General features: G+C 42.5%; 2 protein-coding genes across 2 annotated transcripts in view; both read right to left on the reverse strand.

Moving 5' to 3' along the window:
* The window catches only part of ppp2r5b (protein phosphatase 2, regulatory subunit B', beta), a 94,463-nt gene extending 88,880 nt beyond the window's left edge, over window positions 1–5,583 (reverse strand). Inside the window, exon 1 of the mRNA XM_065025237.1 lies at window positions 3,916–5,583. Coding sequence (XP_064881309.1) covers window positions 3,916–4,108 — 193 coding nt within the window. The 5' untranslated portion in view covers window positions 4,109–5,583. The remainder of the gene's footprint in view (window positions 1–3,915) is intronic.
* A 2,148-nt stretch (window positions 5,584–7,731) lies between these two features.
* batf2 (basic leucine zipper ATF-like transcription factor 2) lies at window positions 7,732–13,858 on the reverse strand. Its single transcript, XM_029649558.2, has 3 exons — window positions 13,467–13,858; window positions 12,355–12,474; window positions 7,732–9,520 (listed from the first exon to the last, which is right to left on the reverse strand). The coding sequence occupies exons 1-3, from the start codon at window positions 13,575–13,577 to the stop codon at window positions 8,795–8,797; spliced, it is 957 nt and encodes a 318-aa protein (XP_029505418.1). The 5' UTR covers window positions 13,578–13,858; the 3' UTR covers window positions 7,732–8,794.
* Between the last annotated feature and the right edge of the window lie 1,988 nt (window positions 13,859–15,846).

Consider the following 15,846-nt stretch of genomic DNA (forward strand, 5'->3'; position numbering starts at 1 on the left):
ACAGGGATGTTTTACACTCTAAATAAATCCTCTCTGGGTTTTACCTACAGGGATGTTTTACATTCTAAATAAATCCTCTCTGGGTTTTACCTACAGGGATGTTTTACACTCTAAATAAATCCTCTCTGGGTTTTACCTACAGGGATGTTTTACACTCTAAATAAATCCTCTCTGGGTTTTACCTACAGGGATGTTTTACACTCTAAATAAATCCTCTCTGGGTTTTACCTACAGGGATGTTTTACATTCTAAATAAATCCTCTCTGGGTTTTACCTACAGGGATGTTTTACACTCTATATAAATCCTCTCTGGGTTTTACCTACAGGGATGTTTTACATTCTAAATAAATCCTCTCTGGGTTTTACCTACAGGGATGTTTTACACTCTAAATAAATCCTCTCTGGGTTTTACCTACAGGGATGTTTTACACTCTAAATAAATCCTCTCTGGGTTTTACCTACAGGGATGTTTTACACTCTAAATAAATCCTCTCTGGGTTTTACCTACAGGGATGTTTTACACTCTAAATAAATCCTCTCTGGGTTTTACCTACAGGGATGTTTTACATTCTAAATAAATCCTCTCTGGGTTTTACCTACAGGGATGTTTTACACTCTAAATAAATCCTCTCTGGGTTTTACCTACAGGGATGTTTTACATTCTAAATAAATCCTCTCTGGGTTTTACCTACAGGGATGTTTTACACTCTAAATAAATCCTCTCTGGGTTTTACCTACAGGGATGTTTTACACTCTAAATAAATCCTCTCTGGGTTTTACCTACAGGGATGTTTTACACTCTAAATAAATCCTCTCTGGGTTTTACCTACAGGGATGTTTTACATTCTAAATAAATCCTCTCTGGGATTTACCTACAGGGATGTTTTACACTCTAAATAAATCCTCTCTGGGTTTTACCTACAGGGATGTTTTACATTCTAAATAAATCCTCTCTGGGTTTTACCTACAGGGATGTTTTACACTCTAAATAAATCCCTCTGGGTTTTACCTACAGGGATGTTTTACATTCTAAATAAATCCTCTCTGGGTTTTACCTACAGGGATGTTTTACATTCTAAATAAATCCTCTCTGGGTTTTACCTACAGGGATGTTTTACATTCTAAATAAATCCTCTCTGGGTTTTACCTACAGGGATGTTTTACATTCTAAATAAATCCTCTCTGGGTTTTACCTACAGGGATGTTTTACATTCTAAATAAATCCTCTCTGGGTTTTACCTACAGGGATGTTTTACATTCTAAATAAATCCTCTCTGGGTTTTACCTACAGGGATGTTTTACATTCTAAATAAATCCTCTCTGGGTTTTACCTACAGGGATGTTTTACACTCTAAATAAATCCTCTCTGGGTTTTACCTACAGGGATGTTTTACACTCTAAATAAATCCTCTCTGGGTTTTACCTACAGGGATGTTTTACACTCTAAATAAATCCTCTCTGGGTTTTACCTACAGGGATGTTTTACACTCTAAATAAATCCTCTCTGGGTTTTACCTACAGGGATGTTTTACACTCTAAATAAATCCTCTCTGGGTTTTACCTACAGGGATGTTTTACACTCTAAATAAATCCTCTCTGGGTTTTACCTACAGGGATGTTTTACATTCTAAATAAATCCTCTCTGGGTTTTACCTACAGGGATGTTTTACATTCTAAATAAATCCTCTCTGGGTTTTACCTACAGGGATGTTTTACACTCTAAATAAATCCTCTCTGGGTTTTACCTACAGGGATGTTTTACATTCTAAATAAATCCTCTCTGGGTTTTACCTACAGGGATGTTTTACATTCTAAATAAATCCTCTCTGGGTTTTACCTACAGGGATGTTTTACATTCTAAATAAATCCTCTCTGGGTTTTACCTACAGGGATGTTTTACACTCTATATAAATCCTCTCTGGGTTTTACCTACAGGGATGTTTTACATTCTAAATAAATCGAGATTCTTATAATAATGATAGTTGTATGTTATTATTCTATCGTGCTTAATATGAGAATTACAACTACAATTAGAACTAGATCTACAACAACACCTAGAACTACAACTACAACTAGAACTACACCTACAACAACACCTAGAACTACAACTACACCTAGAACTACAACTACAACAACACCTAGAACTACAACTACACCTAGAACTACAACTACAACAACACCTAGAACTACAACTACACCTAGAACTACAACTACATCTAGAACTACAACTACAACTACATCTAGAACTACACCTAGAACTACAACTACACCTAGAACTACAACTACAACTGCATTTAGAACTACACCTGGAACTACAACTAGAACTACAACCACAACTAGAACTACAACCACAACTAGAACTACAACCACAACTACAACTACAACCACAACTACAACTACAACTAGAACTACACCTACAACAACACCTAGAACTACAACTACATCTAGAACTACACCTAGAACTACACCTGGAACTAGAACTACAACCACAACTAGAACTACAACCACAACTACACCCAGAACTACAACTACAACTACACCTAGAACTACAACTACACCTAGAACTACAACTACAACTGCATCTAGAACTACACCTAGGACTAGAACTACACCGGGAACTACAACTAGAACTACAACCACAACTAGAACTACAACCACAACTAGAACTACAACCACAACTACAACTACACCTAGAACTACAACTACACCTAGTAGCTCCAACCGTATTCTAGCCCACATGATTCTAATAGTTAACTGGTTGATAAGCTGCATCAGGCTAATTACAACTGGTGTTGGGCGAAGGGTCTCTTTCCAGGAACAGGGTTGGAGTTAAAACCTACAGGAAGGTATATCTCCAGAAACAGGGTTGGAGTTCAAACCTACAGGAAGATATCTCTCCAGGAACAGGGTTGGAGTTCAAACCTACAGGAAGATATCTCTCCAGGAACAGGGTTGGAGTTAAAACCTACAGGAAGATATCTCTCCAGGAACAGGGTTGGAGATAAAACCTACAGGAAGATATCTCTCCAGGAACAGGGTTGGAGTTAAAACCTACAGGAAGATATCTCTCCAGGAACAGGGTTGGAGTTAAAACCTACAGGAGGGTAGCTCTCCAGGAACAGGGTTGGAGTTAAAACCTACAGAAAGGTAGCTCTCCGGGAACAGGGTTGGAGTTCAAACCTACAGGAAGATATCTCTCCAGGAACAGAGTTGGAGTTCAAACCTACAGGAAGATATCTCTCCAGGAACAGGGTTGGAGTTAAAACCTACAGGAAGATATCTCTCCAGGAACAGGGTTGGAGTTAAAACCTACAGGAAGATATCTCTCCAGGAACAGGGTTGGAGATAAAACCTACAGGAGGGTCTCTTTCCAGGAACAGGGTTGGAGTTTAAACCTACAGGAAGGTCTCTCTCCAGGAACAGGGTTGGAGTTAAAACCTACAGGAAGATATCTCTCCAGGAACAGGGTTGGAGTTAAAACCTACAGGAAGATATCTCTCCAGGAACAGGGTTGGAGTTTAAAACCTACAGGAAGATATCTCTCCAGGAACAGGGTTGGAGTTAAAACCTACAGGAAGATATCTCTCCAGGAACAGGGTTGGAGTTAAAACCTACAGGAAGATATCTCTCCAGGAACGGGGTTGGAGTTAAAACCTACAGGAAGATATCTCTCCAGGAACAGGGTTGGAGTTAAAACCTACAGGAAGATATCTCTCCAGGAACAGGGTTGGAGTTAAAACCTACAGGAAGATATCTCTCCGGGAACAGCACCTTTTTCTCTTAGAGTGTACATAGAATAAGACAAGACAAAGATCAAATACATTGACGCGGAGGTATATGACTTAAAATAGTAGCCTCCTACAACAGGCCTAAACAGAATAGACCTTGACGAGGAGGTAGGACTATACAACCCACCTTTGAGTAGCGGCAGCGGCGTCAGCTCGACCTGGGAGCTCTGGTAGCGGAACTGGGACGAGGAGTGGGAGCGCCTCTGCCGGGCTCTGCGCATCGACCGCCGGGGAAACCCATCCACCTTCTCCGCTGATGGGACCGAGAACCCGGTGGTCGGGGAGGAAGGGCTGGTCGGGGGTAGTTTAGTCGTCTCCATCGTTGCCGTGCCGTGTTAGCGAGCGGCCCGGTGTGTGTGTCAAATGTGTGTGCGTGTGTGACCAGATGCACCGATGGTATGATAGTGAAGGAGAGGTGTACAGGATGGAGGCGAAAAACTGTTTTTTAAAACCTCTTATAGAGCCAATACGTAATTATTTTTTTAAATCAAAATGAGTAATCTGGGAATAGAACATAGTGAGGAATTAGATGAAGGAGGGAGGAAGGAGGGAGGGATAGAGACGGAGTGCTGCAGTCCAGAGATGGATGGATGTAAGATTAGAGGACAGGAGGGTAAAATAAATAGGCTGTGTGTTCTGCTGTTGCTTGAAGTTCAATTCGTTTCGCACCTTGTGACTGCCTGCCTGCTGCCTATACCGTCTCAATACAGCCGAGGGAGGAAAAAAACGTTGCTCCAGTCGTTTTTGAAATAACGAAACATATTTTTACACAGAAGACAAACGCATTGATCTAACGGAAATGATCCATGTATCTACTGACGGACAGGAAGAAGCACGTGGATTATTTCGGTTACAACTGTGAGGGTTGCTTTGCCGTATTGGCGTCATCAGCCTGTCATCGGCCTAAATTTGGTATTTATTTATATATTTCTGTCATGGATATAGCCTAGCCTATAGCCTATGGATCCTTACATAAAGCACATCACACCGATAAAGCAGAACTACCAGAGCACCGGTTATTGGAATCATTCCATTCAAGAAAACGTCAACAACATGAATCCATAAAATCAGTCGTTTGATTGGTCCGTCCACATCAATGAATAATAAATCATTAATTGATTAGGTCATACCAGACTCGTATCATAAAATCGTCGATCTGATTCCGCTTCGATAACGCATCACTGTTCCCCGGTTCCGTGAACGGTTCCGATATTCGGTAACCCGCCTGGCCCTGCCGTTTCAGACCGAACAGGGCTCCGCGCAGGGCGGGGATGGAGATGGGGTGCTCGAACGTGCCGACATGTGCGGTTCTTCAGGTAGGCCGCTGCAACATCGAATCCCTGCTCACCGTTAAAAACACCTCCAAAACATTCGCAGTGCCGGTTGGTCACAGATACGTTAGGTATATTCCCGTTATTTTCTGTCTGCAAGTCGCGTCTCCTCTCTCCTTGATTCGGTAAGGGAAGCGGTTCCTCTCTCCCCTCCCTGCTGTATCCTCGTCTCTCTTCTGTCTCAGCTGCACTTAGGTGGTGCAAGGAGAGAGAGACACACTGCGGATGACGCTCTTCTCGCCACAGCGAATTATTTAATTATTTCACTTATATTTATGTAGACTTACCCCCTGTTTTTACGCCATGGACGGACGGTGGCGCGCTTGTTTTGGGCTAGTCGGTGGATGCGTTATGACACGACGGGCGCACACGCTCTTTCACTCCCCCATCTTTAAAATGTAGGAAAAAAGAGCAGCGTTTATCCTTTTATCCGACCTGCGCTCCTTCTGTTCCTCTAGCTAAGATACACCCACCGATTGTTCCCCACGGTCTGTTTTTCCTCCTTCTCACCCCCTTTTCCTCCCTTCCTTCTCTCGCCTCTGCGCGTGTCTACCGTGTCTCACAGGCGAGGTAAACACTTTCGGCTATTGATTCTTGCCTCGCTCACGCTCTCGTGCCTGGTGTCCACACGCGCTTTGTTTGTGAAGGAATCGTCTGTATCAACCCGGTTAGTAGCCGTTACCGTTCATTACCAGTGCTCGGTGTCTCTCCAGTGGTGTGGTAATGTTTCCTCTCTCTGTCTATCAATTCATTTCAATTCAAGGGGCTTTATTGGCATGGAAAACATATGTTTACATTGCCAAAGCAAGTGAAATAGGTAATAAACAAAAAGTAAAATAAACAGTTAACATTACACTCAAAAAGTTCCAAAAGAATAAAAGACATTTCAAAGATCCTATTATGTCTATATACAGTGTTGTAACTATGCGCAAATAGTATAAAAGGTATAAAAGGGAAAATAAATAAACATAAATATGGGTTGTATTCTGCTTCACTGGTTGCCCTTTTCTTGTGGTAGTTTCCACCTCATTCATAGCCGGTCTTCTCTCAATAGCAAGGCTATGCTCACTGAGTCTGTACATAGTCAAAGCTTTCCTTAAGTTTGGGTCAGTCACAGTGGTCAGGTATTCTGCCACTGTGTATTCTCTGTTTAGGGCCAAATAGCATTCTATTGCTGTTTTTTTGTTAATTCTTTCTAATGTGTCAAGTAATTATCTTTTTGTTTTCTCATGATTTGGTTGGGTCTAATTGTGTTGCTGTCCTGGGGCTCTGTAGGGTCTGTTTGTGTTTGTTAACAGAGCCCCAGGACCAGCTTGCTTAGGGGACTCTACTCCAGGTTCATCTCTCTGTAGATGATGGCTTTGTTATGGAAGGTTTGGGAATCGCTTCCTTTTAGGTGGTTGTAGAATTGAACGGCTCTTTTCTGGATTTTGATAATTAGTGGGTATCGGCCTAATTCTGTCCTGCATTATTTGGTGTTTTACATTGTACACGGGGGATATTTTTGCAGAATTCTGCGTGCAGAGTCTCAATTTGGTGTTTGTCTCATTTTGTGAATTCTTGCTTGGTGAGCGGAGTAATTTTAGCCAGATCCTAATTGGTAAGTCAAATTTTATGTTCCTTTTGATGGCATAGAAGGCTATTCTTGCCTTTAAAAACGAGTTTTAATGACTCCAACTTAAGTGTATGTAAACCTCCGACTTCAACTGTATATATTAAAAACAATGGGTGCATATTGAAGATGTCCACGTTCATCCCCATAATCTTTTCACGTGTTAATTTTCTGAAAATAGCTGTGCAGCAACGCTCCCCATTCAACCAGACAGGGCTTGAGAGGATCTGCAGAGAAGAATGGGAGAAACTCCCCAAATACAGGGGTTCCAAGCTTGTAGCGTCATACCTAGGAATACCTAGGATAGGATAAAGTAATCCTTCTCACCCCCCTTAAAAGATTTAGATGCACTATTGTAAAGTGGCTGCTCCACTGGATGTCATAAGGTGAATGCACCAATTTGTAAGTCGCTCTGGATAAGAGCGTCTGCTAAATGACTTAAATGTAAATGTAAATGACTCAAGGCTGTAATCACTGCCAAAGGTGCTTCAACAAAGTACTGAGCAAAGGGCTTGAATACTTATGTAAATGTCATATTTCAGGTTTTTTTGTATTTTTTTGTAATACATTTGCAAACATTTCTAAAAACCTCTTTTTGCTTTGTCATTATGGGGTATTGTGATGTCATTATGGGGTATTGTGTGTAGATTGATGAGGAAAAAAGACAATTTAATCAAATTTAGAATAAGGCTGTAACGTAACAAAATGTGGAGAAGGTCAAGGGGGTCTGAATACTTTCTGAAGGCACTACCCAAGATGCATCTGTTCTGGCGGCGGCCCAACGTCTCATTAAGACACTTTATGTTGGAGTTTCCCTTATTTTGGCAGTCACCTGTATATCTTGTGTTTAAACCTAAATCTGGGATATTTTCAATATAGACGTAGTTTATATTGTACGAGATGTGGTTTTCCAAATATAGTCATATGCTATTCGTTTTGTCTATAGCCTGTTCAATACATTTGCAGCTTTTTACAATTAATTAAAATCACACTTAAAAGGTTTGAAAGTCCATTGAATTGTTGATTTTATACCCAAATAAATTAACTCAATATGTGAGGTTCTAATGAAGAGTTAAAAAGATTATTACAATCAATCAATCAATCAATTATTCTACTCTCAAAGAAGTTGATCAGGGCCAATAGTCTGTTATGACCAATGATCAGGGCCAATAGTCTGTTATGACCAATGAACAGGGCCAATAGTCTGTTATGACCAATGAACAGGGCCAATAGTCTGTTATGACCAATGAACAGGGCCAATAGTCTGTTATGACCAATGAACAGGGCCAATAGTCTGTTATGACCAATGAACAGGGCCAATAGTCTGTTATGACCAATGAACAGGGCCAATAGTCTGTTATGACCAATGAACAGGGCCAATAGTCTGTTATGACCAATGATCAGGGCCAATAGTCTGTTATGACCAATGAACAGGGCCAATAGTCTGTTATGACCAATGAACAGGGCCAATAGTCTGTTATGACCAATGATCAGGGCCAATAGTCTGTTATGACCAATGAACAGGGCCAATAGTCTGTTATGACCAATGAACAGGGCCAATAGTCTGTTATGACCAATGAACAGGGCCAATAGTCTGTTATGACCAATGATCAGGGCCAATAGTCTGTTATGACCAATGATCAGGGCCAATAGTCTGTTATGACCAATGATCAGGGCCGGTTATTCAAAAACACAAACCGTGAATCAACATAACAGCTACAGAATTCCTCACAAGATGTGAACAACCATTACATGTGCTTGGTATTTACATTCACCAAACACCAGAGTCCATCAATTTGAAGTGTCTTTCTGTTCTTTTCTTCAGAAACCTAAATGAGTCTTTCACAGGGTGCCAGGAATCTTACTCCGTGAAAGACACATCATCACAGACGTTGGCTGTAGATCCCCTAGTGGTTGTCTGTCGATGGACAGTGGAGATTCAACGTGGAGATTCGTCAGAAAATTGCCAGAAAATCAGTACTGATGTTATGTTGGTCAGAGGCAATAGGGCCGAGCAACCACCGGCTGCTTTCAACCATTCGCCAAACAGTGTCATTGGTCCATTAGAACTTGCCCCAGGTGGGTGATGCAGGGTCGCAGAGCCAATCAGGACTGTCCAGGATGTCGGAGAGGGACAATTCTATTGGGGGTTCAATGGCTGGGGTAGACAAGTTCAGAGGGTACATGGTCAGAGGGTAGGAGATGGGTGACAGAGTAGGAGCAGGGATAGTTGGAGGGGCAAGATTAGTTATTGGGGTAGTTGGATGGGCAAGATTATTTATCAAGGTAGTTAGAGGGGAAATATTAGTTTTTGGGGTAATTGGAGAGGAACAAATATTGTTTGGGGCAATCAGAGAGGCATTATTAGATATTGGGGAATATAGAGTGGAAAGCAAAGGGTAGGGGTTAATCACATGGGCAGTTGAAGGAACAGTGACGAGAGTGGGGAGTGGTAAAGAAGTCCTCTGCCCTCCAGGTACTGGGGCAAGAAGAGAGCCCGGGGTAGTTTGAGGGGACACAGCGGGTGCCGGGGTAGTTTGAGGGGACACAGCGGGTGCCGGGGTAGTTTGAGGGGACACAGCGGGTGCCGGGGTAGTCACAGGGGCAATAGATGACGCGGAGGGGGACAGGATCTGGCAGCAGGGGATATTGGCGGGTATAGACGAGGGCCGGAGGGTGCAGGCAGATTCATGTTGCTCCAGGGTGGCTGTGTAGAGCTGGAACTCTCTTCTCAGACCAGCAATCTCCTTCTCTAGAGCTGAGTTAGAACTTTCCAAGGTCTGTAGATCCTATAGAGAGAGAGAGAGAGAGAGAGAAAGATATGCTGGTTAGCATTGAAATACTAATATGCAAACACACACAAACCTACAGTGAGCTACAAAAGTGACATTCTTGTTGTTGTTGTTTTGGCTCTGTGCTCCAGAACTTTGGATTTTAAATCAGACAGTGACTACGAGGTTAAGGTGCAGACTGTCATCTTTAATTTGAGGGTGTTCTCATCCTTATCGTGTGAACCGTTTAGAAATGAATTAACTTTTTTGTATGTAGTCCCCCCCCCCATTTTAGGGACCAAAAGTATTGAGACAAATGAATGGTAAACAATGAATAATTATGAGTGACAAAGTTAGACACAAATATCATACACCCCGCCCCCCCCCAAAAAAATGCTAACTTCCACTGTTATTGTAATGGTGAGAGGTTAGCATGTATGATATTTGCAGGTATGATATTTGTGCGTCTGTAACTTTCTCACTCATAATTATTCACGTTTCATTCAGGATTATCCGTAATCATGGTAGCATTCACATTAATGTAGACGTGTTTAGAAACATTATATTCTTATTTACAATAAAAGTGACTCTAAAATTACACAAAACATTATTTACCATTAATTTCTGTTGGGGGGGGGGGGGGGGGACTATGTACAAAAAGTGGTATAATTTCTAAACTGTTCACCTGATATGAAAATACCCTCAAATTAAAGATGACAGTCTGCACTTTAACCTCGTAGTAATTGTATCATTTAAAATCCAAAGTACTGGAGTACAGAGTCAAAACAATAATATATATATTTTTAAATGGTCACTGCCCCAGTACCTTTGGAGCTCACTCCATTCCACTGGGGGAACATTCCGTTCTTAGACAGAGGTAATTGTGGTTTGAAGAGAGAGAAAGTGAAAGTTGGCTCTGATTCTAGGACAGCGGTTAGGGATAGCCTGCAGAGTTTCTGAACTGAACGGCCCTATAAAAATGTGTGTGTCTGACTGTCGGTGTTGGGGAATACAGTTCACCAAGCTACCAAGCTACTTTCACACTGGAAGAAGGAAAGCTACATGTTGGTGGTGTGTAGTTCCAGTAGTTAGCTACACCGCTACATGGTAAAACAGTAGTGTGTAGTTCCAGTAGTTAGCTACACCGCTACATGGTAAAACAGTAGTGTGTAGTTCCAGTAGTTAGCTACACCGCTACATGGTAAAACAGTAGTATGTAGTTCCAGTAGTTAGCTGCACCGCTACCTGGTAAAACAGTAGTGTGTAGTTCCAGTAGTTAGCTACACCGCTACATGGTAAAACAGTAGTGTGTAGTTCCAGTAGTTAGCTACACCGCTACCTGGTAAAACAGTAGTGTGTAGTTCCAGTAGTTAGCTACACCGCTACATGGTAAAACAGTAGTGTGTAGTTCCAGTAGTTAGCTACACCGCTACATGGTAAAACAGTAGTGTGTAGTTCCAGTAGTTAGCTACACCGCTACCTGGTAAAACAGTAGTGTGTAGTTCCAGTAGTTAGCTACACCGCTACATGGTAAAACAGTAGTGTGTAGTTTCAGTAGTTAGCTACACCGCTACCTGGTAAAACAGTATTGTGTAGTTCCAGTAGTTAGCTACACCGCTACATGGTAAAACAGTAGTGTGTAGTTCCAGTAGTTAGCTACACCGCTACCTGGTAAAACAGTATTGTGTAGTTCCAGTAGTTAGCTACACCGCTACATGGTAAAACAGTAGTGTGTAGTTTCAGTAGTTAGCTGGTGGTGGTGTGAGTGTCATAAATAAAGTTGCCACCCTATTCCCTATGTAGTGTACTATGAGGAAGGGAGAAAGGGAGTGAGGGAGGAGAGAGGCAGGGAGAGGTGAGAAGGTAGGAGAGAGGCAGGGAGAGGTGAGAGGGGGAGGAGAGAGGCAGGGAGGGTGAGAGGGGGGGAGGAGAGAGGCAGGGAGGGGTGAGAGGGGGGGAGGAGAGAGGCAGGGAGGGGTGAGAGGGGGAGGAGAGAGGCAGGGAGGGGTGAGAAGGGGAGGAGAGAGGCAGGAAGGGGTGAGAGGGGGAGGAGAGAGGCAGGGAGGGGTGAGAGGGGGAGGAGAGAGGCAGGGAGGGTTTCTCTTTAGAGCAAGGGTTTCCCAGAAATGCTCTGACTGCACAGGCAGATTGCATCACACACACACACCATAGTTATCGATCCCTGACCCTCTCTGTGAGTAACCAGCCTTACTATAAACCACATGCATGAGAGTAACACAGGAGGAAGTGACCAATGGGAAGGTGGGAGGTAGGGGGAGAGAGTTAGAGAGAGAGAGAGAGTTAGAGAGAGAGAGAGAAAAGAGAGAGAGACAGAGCCCGCGAGAGATAAAGAGACAGAGAGACAGAGGCCGCGAGAGATAAAGAGACAGAGAGAGATAAAGAGACAGAGAGACAGATAAAGAGAGAGATATAAAGAGAGAGAAACAGGTTAAAGAGAGACCGAGAGAGAGAGATAAAGAGAGAGAGAGAGATAAAGAGATATACATAATATGACACTTGAAATGTCTTCAATTCTTTTGGAACTTTTGAAAGTGTAATGTTTACTGTTCATTTTTTATTTAACTTTTGTTTATTATCTATTTCACTTGCTTTGACAATGTAAACATATGTTTCCCATGCCAATAAAGACCTTACATTTAAATAGAAATGAGAGCGAGAGAGAGAGTTGAGGATGAAAGAGAGAAACTGAAAATATACAAGACAAGTTAAGAAGTGAGAGAGAAAGAAAAAGAGAAAGTGAAAGAGAGTTAGAGAGAACAAAGAACATGAGAGAAAGAGAGGATAAAGAAGAGGAGAGAAATCTGGGTCAAAGATAAAGGAGCCAGACTGACCTGGTGGAGAATGTCTGCTCTCTCCGTCTGTTTTTTCCTGCTCTTCCTGGCAGCGTCTCTGTTCTTCACTCTTCTTTTACCTCTCCGGTCCACACGCACTCCTTTCTGTCCTCCTCTCTCCTGGAAATAAAATGTGTGATCAACTCAGTAACATACAGGTTGTAATACACCTTAATAAAAATAAAACAGTGTTCTTTATCCCCTGATCTGACCACCTGTACACTCAGGTGACCTATAACTAGTGATCTGACCACGTGTACACTCAGGTGACCTATAACTAGTGATCTGACCACGTGTACACTCAGGTGATCTATAACTAGTGATCTGACCACCTGTACACTCAGGTGACCTATAACTAGTGATCTGACCACGTGTACACTCAGGTGACCTATAACTAGTGATCTGACCACGTGTACACTCAGGTGACCTATAACTAGTGATCTGACCACCTGTATACCCAAATGATCTATAACTAGTGATCTGACCACCTGTACACTCAGGTGATCTATAACTAGTGATCTGACCAGCTGTACATTCATGTGATCTATAACTAGTGATCTGACCACCTGTACACTCAGGTGACCTATAACTAGTGATCTGACCACGTGTACACTCAGGTGACCTATAACTAGTGATCTGACCACGTGTACATTCAGGTGACCTATAACTAGTGATCTGACCACGTGTACACTCAGGTGACCTATAACTAGTGATCTGACCACCTGTACATTCATGTGATCTATAACTAGTGATCTGACCACGTGTACACTCAGGTGATCTATAACTAGTGATCTGACCACGTGTACATTCAGGTGATCTATAACTAGTGATCTGACCAGCTGTATGACCAGGTTATAACCCCTTTTGGTCGTGGAGAGCTACAAGATGTGCTGCAAATGTTTTACTGCTGGGCTGGAACAAAACCCTGCACATCATATAGGAACACTGGTTGCTGTTTTATAGTCTACTACAGATGCAGAACTGAGAATGTATCACACCAGCATCACAAACAATTTGATCATCATTTCATTATCTCAATACTTATACTAGAATATAAGTGATTCATAATGCAACGACTTGCTATTAATATCCCAATAAACAGTGTAATTTACCGATTCAGATGGGCTTGGGCAGTCCTCACCGGAGAAAGACGTGCCGCTGCCTTCTGATCGCGAGTCGACGAAGGATGCCACCAGCGGCATATCTGTTAGTAAAGGTCCCATATGACGCACCGTAAACCGCAGCAGCAAATGAAGGAAACGTTTCTAAACGGCCACGGGCAAAGATGTATGCATTTCCTTTTCACGACTGGATATGGGGACTACGGTATTCCTATGATCTTCTCGGCTTGTTGTAAAACCCTACAGCGCCTCCTTGGATAAATGGGCAGGATATTGGCTGTCAGTTTACCTGCAGACGTCTCTTTACGCTTGTATTGCAGAAGCTGGAACGTCCTTTCACTCTTATAATGCTTGTAGAAACCGCCCACCTGTTTGTACAATAGGGCAGAACCTTAAGGAGGGAAAGAGAGGGAAGGGGGGCTAGGGTCTTGTGCTTTCAGTTTCAGTTTATTTTAAATGGCCTGGTTGCAAAGTAACAGGAGGAAGTTGATCAATGGGCGCGCGGCGGACATGACCATATTTGACCGTGCTTTTTTTTTCGAAACCACGTGCTGGGAATTTTATGAATGGTAGGAAGTGTAGACAATGTCAAGCAGAAACGTGGAGATTTATATATGATTATTTTTGTTGTATTATTATAATGTATTTTTTTATTGCAATAATCATAACAATATTCCACATCAACACAGGGACATTCCTGCGAATACAATGAAAAAATAAATAGAATACCAGTTGAACCCCCCCAATTGTTTTGGGTTGAAATAAATAACTCAAATAACAATAATTCAGAGCATAATTAAGGCAACGAGACATTATTAACAGACATTCAGAGACATGACTACTCATAATTTTTCCAACAAAGTTTCAGAAGTTTGAGGGATTTATAAAATTGTAACAGTTCAAATGAAAAAAATTAAAAATTAAAAAAACATTTTTCTACACATTTACATTTCCGAATATAATATTTGGCCAAGAGAATAATAATGTTAATACAATTTAACAATTTAACCATTTAACATCATTCAAGGTAAACATAGGGCATTTAGGAGATTTTTTTACACAACCATTCATGAATTTCGATTCATAGTTTACTAGACTGGCGGCATGAAAACAATGAATGCTCTATAGATTCTGAATCAGAGGAACAAAAAACAAGGATTTTTGTCAAAATGTAATCTTGTGTGGAAGAAATCATTAACAGGGTAGATGGAAGAAAATATTTTAAAATTACTTTCTTTAACTTTCGAGATAAATGGACAATTAAAGGTAGTTGCTTTTGACCACAGTATGGGTTGGTCACATCTGTCACGTTCTGACCATAGTTCTTTTGTGTTTTCCTTGTTTTAGTGTTGGTCAGGACGTGAGCTGGGTGGGCATTTTAATGTTGGATGTCTAGTTTGTCTGTTTCTGTGTTTGGCCTGATATGGTTCTCAATCAGAGGCAGGTGCCGGAGCCTTCCTCCTCTCCAGCGCTGCCGGAGTCTCCCGCCCCTCAGTCCAGAGGCACCAGAGCCCCTCAGTCCAGAGGCGCCAGAGCTCCTCCGTCCAGCGCTGCCAGAGTCTCCAGTCTGCCCAGCACCGTCTGAGCTGGCCGTCTACCCAGTGGCATCAGAGTCTCCCGTCTGTCCAGAGCTGCTAGAGTCTCCCGTCTGTCCAGAACCGCCAGAGCCGCCAGTCTGTCCAGAGCCGCCAGAGCCGCCAGTCAGCAGGGACCCGGCCAGAGCCGCCCTTCAGCCAGGATCCGCCAGAGCCGCCATTCAGCCAGGATCCGCCAGAGCCGCCAGTCAGCCAGGATCCGCCAGAGCCGCCAGTCAGCCAGGATCCGCCAGAGCCGCCAGTCAGCCAGGACCCGCCAGAGCCGCCAGTCAGCCAGGATCTGCCAGAGTCATCAGTCAGGATCTGCCAGAGTCGTCAGCCAGTCCGGAGCTGCCCTTCAGTCCTGAGCTGCCCTTCAGTCCCGAGCTGCCCCTCAGTCCCGAGCTGCCCCCCTCCCTTTTGTTAGCTTGTTCAGTTTACGTTGTGTCTTTCGTCATTCAATAAAAGAATGCATTCATATCACGCTGCGCTTTGGTCCGCTTCATACGACGATCGTGACAACATCAATAGCAATATATTGAATTATAATCACCCAAAATTACTTCATTAACTGCCAAACGTATCCACTTATTGTTGAATTTTTTATCCAAAAGATTAAAATCATTCATTTGTAAACTTGGAAAAAAAGGAACAACCTCATAATATAACAAAGTATAGAAAGTGGAATTGCTTTGCAAACATATATTCTCTCTGAGTAATATTAACCCGAAATTTACCAATGAAACTCATCAAACGGCAGAAACTCCCCAGTGTTGTCTAACAAATCACAAATAAAA

Source organism: Oncorhynchus nerka, linkage group LG12 (assembly GCF_034236695.1).
Source record: "Oncorhynchus nerka isolate Pitt River linkage group LG12, Oner_Uvic_2.0, whole genome shotgun sequence".
Lineage (NCBI taxonomy): Eukaryota > Metazoa > Chordata > Actinopteri > Salmoniformes > Salmonidae > Oncorhynchus > Oncorhynchus nerka.